The sequence below is a fragment of the Schistocerca piceifrons genome, chromosome 7 (assembly GCF_021461385.2).
Source record: "Schistocerca piceifrons isolate TAMUIC-IGC-003096 chromosome 7, iqSchPice1.1, whole genome shotgun sequence".
NCBI lineage: Eukaryota > Metazoa > Arthropoda > Insecta > Orthoptera > Acrididae > Schistocerca > Schistocerca piceifrons.
The window spans coordinates 453,976,307-453,990,181 of record NC_060144.1 but is presented as its reverse complement, the minus strand read 5'-3'; the positions used below and the strand labels follow the sequence as shown (position 1 = coordinate 453,990,181).

Below are 13,875 nucleotides of genomic sequence, written 5' to 3'. Positions count from 1 at the left end.
CTGTCTGTATGAGCACACTCCTCATTATCTGATATCATCCACATTACAACAGTTGAATCACTTTCTCCAGCAAGACTCCATCTACCGTTCATGATGTCCTGAAATGAGGAATATCCTTCCGAAAATGCATCCCACCTCTCACAAAGTAGTACTACACCATCCTCCCACCCTACAAAATATCCTGGTCTGTTTCTATATCATTCCTATTCCAACTCCTGATCAAAATATGTCACATCTGCATGAAAGATTCCAGTGCAAGACCTGCTCCATGCATCCATGTAGCACCTCCTGTTCCAGTCTTGACATCAGGATATCTGGTCTCATTAGTGGCAGGACTCATGCGAAAACGGCTGGCATGTTTCAACTCTGTTGCAATCACTGCATGGCTTTTTAATGAGTGCCCATACATATGAATGACTGCTGCCGATTGTTCCCAAGGGTAGGTTTCACCATTATGTGGCAGATCATGGTATTGAACTCTACATTTTTGATTTCTGTGTCTGATTTAGAACCTGTGCAGTCAGTATCCTTCCTCCTAACATGAGCTCCTCCAAATTTCTTAGGCAGGCAATACAGCACATCCTTTCATCCGCAGCCAACTTGGCTTCTCTCTCTCTGTCCATTACTTTTGGTATGTAGACCTATCTTGCACACCATTTCCTCAGCAGTATTAACACTACTCTATGCAAACACCCCCCCCCCCCCCCCTGCTTTACTGTACCCCTTTTTCCCACACCTCTTTCACTTCATCACCTTATCCCACACTTCCATATTCCACACAGAAAATCTTTTCAAGGCAGTTTCCCAACCCAACTGGGGTGCAGCACTGTAAAAGTGTAACTGTATAATTGTGTTCGTTTACTTTCAAGAAAAAGGCAAGTTTGTAATTTGGAACTATTTGGGCCCAATGACAATGTGCTCAATAACTTTATGCTACTAGTTACTAGGACACCTAGAGTGTATGATCTTCCCAAGCTGAAAGTGTAAGTGTAAGTGATGTAGACCCTTCCTTCTCAGGCATTGTAGATATTTAACTAAACTATTGGCTATGGTAATAGATTGCTGAAAATACCATTTACAACAAGACTTGGAATCATAGTATTTTAAAACAAAATATAGTGTGTCCATAAATATCTTTACTACAAATTAAGACTTTAATACCTTTAAAACTATACTAGTTATTAACAAATAGTTTTCAGCATCATTCATACACATCAACGTGTGCACCCATAGTGGCATTGATAATGTCTAGTCGGAATTCCATTTCTCCCTACGTATAATTCAAGATCTCTACAGTGATATGTTCATTCAATACGAATGTATGCCTTCAATTCCTGTAGGTCTCTAATTTCACTGTGGTACACCAGATCCTTTTCAAAACCCCACAGTAAGAAATCTAGTGGTGTTGAGGTCAGGATGTTGCGGCGGCCATCAAATTATACTATCTTGTCCAGTCCACCTATCTGGAAACCTTTCATCTAGAAATTGACGGGCATTTAGGGACCAGTGGGGTGGTGCCCCATTCTCTTGGAATATGACATCAGATTGCAGATGTTCCAGTTGTGGCTCATTAAACTCTTGTAACATGTCAAGGTAAACACTACAGGTGATGGAAGTCTCGATGAGAAAGAATGGACCAATGGTTCAATTGTGCATCAGTCAGCATCAAACATTGGCATTGGAACTCTCTCTCTCTTTCCATTTCACATGTAACACGAGGATGCTGTGAACTCGACATACAAGTTCAGTTTGCTGGGTACATGAAATGTTATCTCATCAGAGAAACAAATCTTTTCCAAAAAGTCATTGTTTGCATCAGTCTTGCCTAGAATATCTACTGTAAACTGTACATGCTGAGGTTTGTCTTAATGCCTGAAGCAGCTGCACCTCGTAAGAAATAGCCGTAACATCTTATGCAAGACATTATGCACTGTTGACCATCTAATTTACAACTCTCTGGCCACTGTATTCACCAATTTTGTTGGACTCCTTGCAAACACCTGCTGTGCCTTGTCACATTGGTTTATGGAATGGCAACATGCCCCCTTTGTATGGAGAACACTACCTGTTTCCATAAATGATGTAGACAAAGCCCAAATAGTTGTTTGGGACAGTGGATGCATTCCATATCATGTTCCAAAGTTTTGCCTTCCGTACCATGTTCGAAAATTTCATTGCACTTGGCTATTGGACATCGTCCTTATGAACCAGGTAACACACTGAGCTTTCTACTATAGCATCCACATTTTATCAGGTTTTCAAGTTCAATTTTGCGTAAAATTGTGCCACCTGGAAGGTAAAAACAAAAAAACTTAGAGTCATCTTATCATATGTTGAAAACCATTAGTTAATATGCAATATTAAAGTCTTAAGCTGTAAAGATAATTAGTGGACACCCTGTAGTTTTAGAGCCTGAATGTGTTGTGATGAATCTTGTCATGATGTCTTTATTTACTGCAGTATCAGTTGTATATACTACCTGTACTGAAAATATGGGGGGTTGGAACTTTAATAGTGGCAACTATTTATTTACAGCTCGTACAAAATAGATATGTGTTTCAAAGTTTTATTGACCTTCAGAGTAGTCACCAGCATTGTGTATAACCTGTTGCCAGCGATGTGGAAGTCGTAGGATACTCTTTTCAGTGCCAGTTGTGCAGACAGTTTGAGTGGCACGGTCTACTGCCTGATGAATTTGTAGCAGTTCTGAAGCGAATGCCGTTAAGTGTTTCCTTCAGTTTAGAAATCGAGTTGAACTCAGGAGGGCCTCAGTCAGAGGAGGGCAGTATGTGGATAGCACTTAGCAGCCTCATCAGTCAAACAAATCAGTAACAGCTTGCAATGTATGTGCTTGAGCATTGTCCTGCAAAATGATGACCAGGTTCTGCAGAAAGTGTCATCACTTCTGTCTGTATGTTGTTAATTTTTGGAACACAATCTACAACCAGCCTAGAGACAGAAGTGATGACACTTTCTGCAGGACCTGACCATCATCTTGCAAAACAATGCTCAAGCACGTACAGTGCAAGCTGTTACTGATTTTAGAAAGAAGGCTTTCACGGCAGGTGTTGTCGTCACTTAACATTTCCGGGCTGATTGTCCTCGGAGGATGCCTTCCGCAGTCGAAGGCGAAATGTCAGGGGAGAGTCTTATGTATGGACCACGGCATCTCAGCCCGGAAATGTTAAGTGATGGTACTGATTTGTTTGACTGATGGGGCTGCGAAGTGCTATACCACCTACAGCACTCCCCTGACTTAAGCCCTTGTGAGTTCAACTCGATTTCTAAACTGAAGGAATCACTTAACAGAATTCGCTTCAGAACTGCTATAAATTCATCAGGCAATAGACCGCGCTGCTCAAACTGTCAACACAACTGACACTGCTAGGAGTATCCTACAACTTCCACATCACTGGCAACAGGTTATACCCAATGATGGTGACTACTTTGAAGGTCAGTAAAACTTCGAAACATGTATCTATTTTGTACGAGCTGTAAATAAATAGTTGCCTCTTTTAAAGTTCCAACCCTAATAAGTAAGACTTAATGTAGGAATAAATAACTATTTGTTAGAGCATATTAGGGTGTGACTGTTGACTTTGAACTGTGTCATAGGCAGCGAAGAGTTTCATCAAAATTAATCAGCTTAATGGCAGTGGATGAGCAACTTACTGTTGACGTGTTCTTGCACTCCACCAGAAGGCCAAAACAGAGTATATAACATGCAGCCTCCAGTCAAACAACATGCAGTGAAAGAAACAAATGCAGACTTGTTTAGATTCAGATAGGCCCTACTGTGGAAGCAACCACCATTAATTGAATCTTTTGTCTCCCACCTTGTTCAGTCATTTTCTGACAAAGCACAAGAATGCATATTTAGTAAATAGTCCAGAGAGATCACTTTTGCTCGGTGCTTATATAATACCCAAATTCAGTAATTCTCCAATTACATTATATTGTGTTGTAGTCACACATATACATCATTGATAAATAGTTTTGAATCTTGTTGTAGGAAAGGTCTTGTAGAATGGAAACACTTTAGGATTAAAGGAGACCAGTCAACAAAAAGCCGAAGCATTGAGTTGTCAATAGGTGCACACAAAAGAAAGGAAATTTGCTAGCTTTCGGAGTTATGCTTTGATGAGCTAGTGTAAAATAAAATACACAAACACAATACACCTACACAAATGCATACACACGGCTGTGCCATTACAGGTTGCCAGCTAGACCAACAGTGTCATTGCTATTTTTTTTGACTGGTGGACTGGTTATGGTCGAGCTAGAGCAACAGTGCCCTCTTTTCTTTTCTTTTTTTTTTTCCCTGATGGACTGGTTGTGAGGAGGAGGAGATGGAGGAGGAGGGAGGGGGGGTAGTTTCAGGTTAGGTTAGGTGAGGTGTGGTGTGCCCCTACACTGTGCTGGTTACACCAACAGTGCCTTTGCTATTTTTCGAGTGGTGGACTGGTTGTAGTGGAGGTAGTGTCAGGTTGGGTGGCTAAAGGGGAAGGGAGGTTAGAGGCAGAGAGATGTACTGGGGGCAGGGAGCTAGCAGCTCAGAGGGACATGGCCGGTTTGATGGCTAGAAATAAGGTAGGGTGGGATGATAAGTACACAGGCTGACATGATTGTAGTGGCATATGCTGAAGGCAACATGGGGACATGAATTGGGAATGGGTGACAGAATGGAGTAAGGGGAAACGGTTATTGTGGAGAGTGTGTAGACAGTGGGTTGCCTAAGATTGAGGTTAGAATGGTTACGAGGGGGGGAGAAGCTGTTGTAAGTATAACACCAATCTGCGAAGTTCAGTGAAGCAGATGGTGGAGGGGAGTGTCCAGTTGGCTTGGATTGTCAAGGAGGCATTGAAATTGGGCATGTTCTGTTCAGCTACATGTTGTGCCATTGGGTCGACAGCTTTCTACTGATAACAACACTCATCCTTCTCACAGTTAGCTGACCTCTTCTCTCAAAGAATTCTCTCCCAACATTTCACAAAACCCAGAACCCAAGCAAACCCAAAACACTGTTCTTAACCTCTCCTTCAAAAACCTCAGCTGCCCAGAAGCTTCATTCCCATCCAAAAACCTAACCTTCAGTCCTACTTTGAAATTTAACCATGTTGGGCCTGTCAAAGATCTACTCTCCTTCTGATCTCTACAGTGAAAACCCTTCTCCTTGCTTCTCCCAGTTCATACCACCATCCAACTGTGACACCACCCCCCCCCCCCCCCACTTCCCTCTTTCCACCAAACCACTGCGTAGTCAGCTTCCAGGAATTCCTTACCTCCAACTTTGACTCATCATCCTTCCCCAGGCCCTTTCCTAAGAACACAAACATTTCAATAGAAGAAAAGGTAGCCATATACAACCTGCAATAAGGTCAGACCTGGTCATCCTTCCTGCACCCTAAGGGTTAACCACTGTTGTTATGAGTCACAGTGAATGTATGATGGAAGGCCTCCACCAACTGTTTGACTCCTCCACCTACAATTTCAGCCAGAGTGATTCCATGCTGGAAGTCCAACTTAACCTCCAGTCCCTACTGAAATCCATAGGCCATTCCCAGAACCTCTTATCTGAGTCCATCTTAAACTTCACCCCAACAACAGTCTGCACACCCACTTTCTACATTCTCACCAAAATCCACAAGCCCAACAATCCTGGACATCCTGGTTATTGTGGCCCCACTGAAAGGATTTCAGCCATCCTTCACCAACACCTTGAACCAGTTGCTTGTAATCTAGCCTCCCACATCAAAGATACCAGTCGCTTCCTTCATCGACTCTCCATAATCACCATCCCTTTACCTCCTGGTTCCCTACTGCTCACTGTTGATGTCATTTCTCTGTACACCAACATCCCTCATGCCCATGGACTTACAGCAGTTGAACACTACCTTTCCTAATGTCCTTCAGACTCCAAACCCATTACCTCATTCTTCATTCACCTAACCAACTTCATCTTAATGCATAGCTACTTCTCCTTTGAAAGGAAGGTGTACAGACAGATCTGCAGCACAGCCACAGACACCCACATGGCATCAGACTTACTAACCACCAAGAGTACCTGCATTTTGGCAGCTGCCATCCATTTCACACCAAAAAGATCCCTCCGATACAACCCAGACACCTGTGGATGCCATATCTGCAGTAATGAGAATCCCATTGCTCAGTATGCTGAAGGCCTCACAAAGCCCTCTACAGACAGGCAGTATACACAGACCTAGTCCACAAACAGTTTCCCTGTGCCATATCCTCTCTCTCTCTCTCTCTCTCTCTCTCTCTCTCTCTCTCTCTCACACACACACACACACACACACACACACACACACACACACACCCCTAATCCTCCCACTACCCCCAAGATTCAGCTGCAAAGGTGCATCCCCCTCATCATCCAGTATTACACTGGACTCGAACAGCTGAACTGCATCCTTTGCCAGGGCTTTGATTATCTCTCATCCTTCTCTGAAATGATGAGGGACATCCACCCCTCCTAAAGTGGTGTTCCATCGCCCACCAACCTACACAACATTTTAGTCCATCCCTATGCTACTCCCACTCCTAACCTCATAACACAGTAATCATATCCTTGTGGCAGGCAAAGTTGCAAGACCTGCCCAATCCACCCACCCAGCATCTCTTACTCCAGTCCTGTCACAGGTTTATCCTACCCTATCAGAGGCCGGGCCACCTGTGAAAGCAGCTATGTCGTTTATCAACTCTGCTGCACAAACTGCGCAATCCTTTACATTGGTATGACTACAAACCAGCTGTGCACAGGATGAATGACCACCACCTAACTGTTGTCAGGAACAAAGTTGACCACCTGATGGCATAACATGCAGCTGATCACAACATGTTCAATTTCAATGGGTGCTTGACAATCTGAGCCATCTGGACTCTAACCTCCACCACCAGCTTCTCCGAACTGGCTGATGAGTGCTATCCATACAACACATCATCTGCTCCCATTATTATCTTAGCCTCAGTCTCAGGTAACCCATTGCCCCTCCCCCCCCCTTTCTCCACCCAACAGTTTCTCCTTCCTTCATCCAGTCACCACCTCCCACTTATCATCCTCACGTCCCCTTCAGTAAGTGCCGCTTGCCATTAGCTGCTATAATCATGCCAGCCTACATACCTGCCACCCCTCCCTCCTGCATTCCTAACTGGCAAACTGTCCACTTCCCTCTGAGCCATCTGCAGCTCGTGGTCTAGTGGCTAGTGTTGCTGCCTCTGGATCACGGGGTCCCGACTTTGATTCCCAGCTGGGTTTAGGATTTTCTCTGCCCAGGGACTGGGTGTTTGTGTTGTCCTCATCATTTCATCATCATCATCATCATCATCATCATCATCATCATTCATGACACTTGCTAGGTTGGATTGAGTTAAAAATTGGACTGTCTAAAAATTAGGACTTTGTACAGGCACTGATGACCGCGCAGTTGAGTGCCCACCAAACTAATCATCATCATCATCATCATCATCATCATCATCTCTCTGAGCCACTAGCAACGCACTCTTAGTCAGTCCCTGCCTCCCACCTCCCTTCCAAATCTCCCTCTATCCTCCACACCCTATACTGCCCCCACCATAACCAACCCACCAGCCAAAAAACAGCATTGACACTGTTGGTCTAGCTGGCACCACGTAGGAGAGCATAGTTGTGTGTGTGTGTGTGTGTGTTATTTTACTGTAGCTTGTCAAAGGATAACTCCTAAAGCTAACAAGTTTTCTTTCATCTGTGTGTGCCTATTGACAACTCAATGCTTCTGCTTTATGGTGAGTGGTCTCCTGTAATCCTATAGTTTTTAGCTTCATTTCTTGTTTTAAATAAACTTAATATTTGTGAAAAACTTGGTATCACTTTTGGTGTTAAGTCTTTGACAGTAATGAGATGATTAGTTGCACAATATAATCTTTGTTACTGCCATATTTACTAGTTTGATGAATACTTCCCATTGTCCATAAATTCTATGAAATTTTTCCACCATATTGGATGTTGCGTGAAGTTTTGGAATTGAATCTCAATGATGTTGACATATTGCTATGATGTTTTGGCTGGCAAGTAATAAGCTATCCTTAGGTGCATTTTGTGACTGGTTTTTAGTGGTATTCACAATATTTATACAAAAAATTGGCATTCTGGCACTTATGTATAGATCTGGACTATGTAGGTGTTCTGTCAGCTCATGCTACTGGCATGATGCAGGCCGCATGGACCTACACGTATTATTCCATGCTTGTTCCCTGCTGAATGGCATGCCAACAGAGGTAAAGCTTAATGATTTAGTTAATCAGCATAATTGATGCTAGATGTGATGCAAAGCATATAATGCTGTCTTTGAGAATGGTATGAAGATCTGGTTGTGTTCTATGTTGTATCTGATTGAAAGGCATTAAGCTTCATGAAAAATTTAATGATATCAGTAGCAAATGTGTTAAGAAATTTTATTGGTCATGTGCCTTTTCACATTAAGTGATAAAGAGCGTCCCTTCCTTTGAACTGTAATGTGATTATATTTAGTCACACAACTGAATTAGTTCACAATATCAGTGGGAGCTCTATTGGCTTTATGAAGCTATACACGCCTCTAAGCATTACAACATTGTCACCAGGGGAGACATGAAAGTATGAATATGTGCTAATATAACAATGAAGAAAGTCAATTTTTGGCAGTATAATGTGAGTGGATAGATAAAAATTCTACTTACCAAGTGGCAGCAGGAGAACACATATATAAAAAAAGGTTTTGTGTATGCCAGCTTTCGGAGCGATTGACTGCTTCTTCCGGCAGGAGGATTGAAGGGGAAGGAAAAGGAGTGAACTCTACCCCTTTTCGTAAACCTTTCCAGTCCTTTTCCTTCACCCTTCTCCCTTCCTATTCAAGCCTTGTGCCAGAAGAAGGAGCATTGGCTCCAAAGCTTGCGTATGTAAAACCATTTTTTATATGTGTGTTCTCCTGAGGCCAATTGGTGAATAGATTTTGCGTTGCTTCAGTTAAATTGAGTATGTGCCAGTCAGTTCAACAGACCTAGTGATTGTGTCTTGAATGGTGTCTGCTGAGCTATGTTAGAAACAGAAAGAGACTATTGAGAATGGTTGCACAAGGTAAATGGGGTGAGTGATGCTGGAAGGTTTCCCTTTCCCCACCCTGCCTAGTAAAGAACTAGCTTTAAACCTGACTGATGAGAATAGCTGTTGCAACTAGTAGAGTGGTTATATGTATCGTGGCAGTTAGACGGCTTTGCTCTAGCATCGAGATTGTGGGTACTTGTGTAACAATCTTCTAGATTCATGAATTCTCAGCTATAATTAAAATGTCTGCATTACAATTGTGTATCATTAACTAAAGTTGTATTTCTTGTACCATTATTTTTAAGGATGTATACTTTTTTGCTTTATTTTACACCCCACTTGTACATTCTTAACATTCCATTTTCTCCAGCCAAATATTGGCCTGCATGGTGTTCATGTATGTACCATAAATTATTTGCAGTTTAAACAGCCTACATCATTAACTTTTTTTATTGACTCAAAGTTTGGAAACTTATTAACCTTTTTTGCTTTTACCTAGATAACAGAGGTGTACAGCAGTGGTGGAGATTTCCATTTGGAACTCCCATCTGGAGAACTTGAGGGGCCAAAACATTTATGGGAGATTCCGCCATACCACACAAAAGCTGTCATAAGAATTCGATTTGTAGCAAGAGCAGAGAAAAATCATACAGCATATGTTAGGTTTGTTTCATTTCATCAAGACTTAATTTTGGATATATCTGTCCACATTTTTTACTGTCTTTTCATTTACTTATTGCATTCAAAGGAATTGTAGAGAATTAGTAATTTATCATAGCTTCCAAAATTCTGTATCGTAAATTTTTGTCTTGGTATGTAGAAGAGTCCTCCCATTATAGTCAAGTAGTAACATTTGAATAACCTAGCAGTCTTAAATTTACATTTTCTCATACTTTATTATAATAAATGTCATTAACTTCTTAAGGATAAAAGTGAATCAAACTGAGGATGTGTTAGTGGTGCCTCTAGATGTAGAAGTCATGCCACAAGCAGGACTTTATTCCCCTGATGATGTTATTGATTTTGGCATTGGGGGAAGCAAAGACAAACCAAAGAGAATACCTTTATATCTTTTCAATTCTGGAAAGAAGCTGATACGATTGCAAGTAAGTACAAGATGTTTTTATGTAATTGTAGTAATGTAGGTCAGTGTACTTGCAGGCGTAGTTTATTCATTCACTGTTTTGAGCCATTATTATTTTTCATCATGCTTATTTTAATTTTAGAATGTGGTAAACAATTTTTTCTACTTTCAGAGTATAGCTACAACAATGCCTTCTAAAGCAGTAAAAATAGAATTTCAACCAATAAAGGTTTTACCTGATACTAAAATGCCAACCAAAGTTGCAGTACTAACATTTGATTGTAAGTATGAAATGATTTTGTTTAAATATTGATTTAGTTGCTGTTTAATTTTGGAGACAAACTCCCCAGCAAAGGTGTGTATACTTCAGTGTAAGGTATCTCCAATTGCAGCATGAAACAAATTCAGAAGAAAGTTTACTTCATGTGCGTTTCATGACAGTATAAATGAGAAATGAACAGTTTACATACTGAAGGAAAGAGGAAGGTCCAGAGTTTTGTTTTGTTAAACTCTAGTTGCATAAACAGCTACTAGGGAGGTGGCAGTTGTGTAAGCAACTGCTAGGGTATTTACACTAATAGGCACTTGTGAGCAAGATGGCGATGATGTAGTAGATTTTTTGCATTCTTTAGTCTGCAAGAAGTGAGTCGGCAGTTACAGTGCAACTGGCCTTCCGTCTCCATTTGGCATTGAACCACCAACTGGGAAAAGCATAAGCCATTGAATTAAGCAATTTCAACAAACTAGATGTGTTTGCAAAGGAAAAAGTCCAGGCCAACCATGTGTATCAGAGGAAGACATCAGATGAGTATAAGCTAGTTTTGTTCATAGTCAACGTAAATTAAACAGTACAGTTAATATGGAACCAGTAATACCTCAGCCAACTACATGGCGACTTTTGAGAAGGCTTTTGCTGTACAAGTCCTACTGCTCCAGCTTGTGTGGGCTCTCCTTGAGACTGACAAAGGACAGCTTATTACATTTTGTAATGATATTCTGGAAATGATGGAGAATGATGCATCTCTATCGTGCTTAATTTTTAGCAGTGAAGTGGAAAGGTGAATAATACAGTGTTTGCGTGTGGGGTCTGCAAAATCCCTGAACAACATTGCAGCATAAAGAGAAACTCGGCAAAGCCAAACGTGATCTGTGCCTTATCACAGACAAACATTTATGGCTTATTCTTTTTTGTGGAAAGTGCTGTAAGTGGAATAATATGCCTGGATGGTTTTTGCCTCAGCTTCGTTCACAAGACTTCATTTTCCAAAAGGATGGAGCTATGTCCCACTGGCACCAAGATGTCAGACAATTTTTCAAGCCCTTCTATGCCAATGGGTAGGTCCCATGGCAGATCATGACCGCTGTCTACACCTTTTGCCACTGAGATCTCTTGATCTCATGTCCTGAGAGCTTTTCTTGCAGGGTTCTGTTACAGGGCTGTTTACATCCCATCTCTACGACAACTCACCGAGCGAGGTGGCGCAGTGGTTAGACACTGGACTCGCATTCGGAAGGACGACGGTTCAATCCCGCGTCCGGCCATCCTGTTTTAGGTTTTCCGTGATTTCCCTAAATCACTCCAGGCAAATGCCGAGATGGTTCCTCTGAAAGGGCATGGCCGACTTCCTTCCCCATCCTTCCCTAATCCGATGAGACCGATGACCACGCTGTCTGGTCTCCTTCGCCAAACCAACCTACGACAACTCAGGCCAACATGCGGAACCGTGTCATTGCTGTGGTGAAGACATGCTTTTCCACATGTGGGACGAGCTTGGCTACCACTTAGATGTTTGCTGATTGGTAAAGGGGAAACAAATTGATCTGTATTAAAAAGAATTGAGGGATTTCTTCCTCTCATTGATATGTAGTTTGTTCATGTACAATGTATACTTCATGAAATACACATAATTTAAACTGGGTCCATCTGTTTCAGTAACCCTGTATACAGATTAAATTCCACTTTTTCATAAGAAACATGAAGGATAAGATTAAATTGCTTGTTGTATTTTGTAAGATCATATAAACATTATCTCCTTGTTGCAAGGGAAGATCATTAATATAGGTAATTAGAATGGAGAAATGAATGATTTGAATGTAAATATAGGAAAATTTGTCAGACCCTGTATTCCGAAATAGCAGAACCAGTTGAATAGTTTTAAGGAGAATAGTGATTTCATAAAGCAAGAAAAGGAGCTTAAGTAAAGAGTATGCAATTAAAAATATGAGGAAATCTCAGTAAAAAGCAGAAATAAATTTTTCCCTCTTATGAAATGTACATATAAGCTTAATCCAGTGTTTTGTTAAAGGATGAATTGAATGGGGCAACAAAGTTAACAGTAAAATGCTAGAACTAATTGTGGTGGGTAAACAGTAGACCTGTAAAAATGAAAAATGAAGATTTCTAATCACAAATTTGTGTTTTTTCTTTTTTTTCCTCTCTATAATTATTATTATTATTATCATCATCATCATTGGTGAATTGTCCCCAAAAATGGAAGACGTTAAGCAAATAATTCAATCAATTTTTCTTTGCATTCTTTTTGTTATTATTATTATTATTATTATTATTAATTATTATTACTATTATTATATATTTCAGCCTTTGGTCATGTAAGTAGCATCATAGCCAATTTTACACTTATTGTCAAGTTGTCATCAGACGATTTAAACATGTTGTGTAGTAACTTGTCAAAGTTGATGATTTATTGTTTAATGTATGAAAACAATCTGATGGTGACTTGCTGGCCACTGTGACCAAGCGGTTCTACGCACTTCATTCTGGAACTGCACGACTGCTACGGTCGCAGGTTCGAATCCTGTCTCGGGCATGGATGTGTGTGATGTCCTTAGGTTAGTTAGGTTTTCGTAGTTCTAAGTTCTAAGGGACTGATGACCTCAGATGTTAAGTCCCATAATGCTCAGAGCCGTTTAAACCATTTGATGGTGACTTAGTAATAACTCAGGTGAGTGAGCCTGAAACCGAAATACACAATTAAAATATGACAAGACAGTCATTGTATTTCCCAGAGGCAGGATGCATAGTCTGTGTACAAATATAACACTTGGAAGTTCTTTAATCCTGGGGTGTGGGTGAGAGTGGGGGAAATAAATTTAAAAAATAACCATGGGAAAAGTTCTTTAATTTGTTAATTTTTCAAAATAAAATGTAACTGGGTCTACTCACAAAGTGGCGGCAGGAGAACACAAACATATAAAGCTTAAGGAAATTTGCGAGCTTTCTGAGCCAGTGTCTCCTGCTGCCACTTGGTGACTAGATTCTTTGATCTATCCAGTTACATTATATCTTTAATTTATTAGTGTATATTGTGGCTGTTCAATGCCATAAGTGAAATTCTTCAATACCATAAGTAAAAATTATTATTTGTTACATGTATGCATGAGTGGGCGCGCGCACACACACACACACACACACACACACACACATACACACAAAAGTTCTGTTATCTATTGCAAGACTTTCAAAATCTGTCAAATTCAACTTTACTGCCCACCATTGCCCCAAAACTGACTCGCACTGGTTAATCATATTTTGTTTCGAAATTCCAGTGTTAGTAATTCCCAGACAGATTCTATTCTCTACGCTTCATAAGAAGAGAGTTATTTTACCTGTTGCCTTACAACTTATTGTGATCTAGACTCCGGTGGTGCAGGTTCATGAGAATACAGAGCCCCACAGATATTTATATTATGC

General features: G+C 40.8%; 1 protein-coding gene across 3 annotated transcripts in view; it reads left to right on the top strand.

Moving 5' to 3' along the window:
- Window positions 1–13,875, top strand: part of LOC124804646 (transmembrane protein 131) — a 382,072-nt gene that overhangs the window by 116,392 nt on the left and 251,805 nt on the right. For all 3 annotated transcript variants that reach the window (XM_047264868.1, XM_047264869.1, XM_047264867.1), the window contains exons 8-10: window positions 9,579–9,742; window positions 10,005–10,185; window positions 10,336–10,444. In XM_047264868.1, the coding sequence (XP_047120824.1) occupies window positions 9,579–9,742; window positions 10,005–10,185; window positions 10,336–10,444 (454 nt within the window). The remainder of the gene's footprint in view (window positions 1–9,578; window positions 9,743–10,004; window positions 10,186–10,335; window positions 10,445–13,875) is intronic.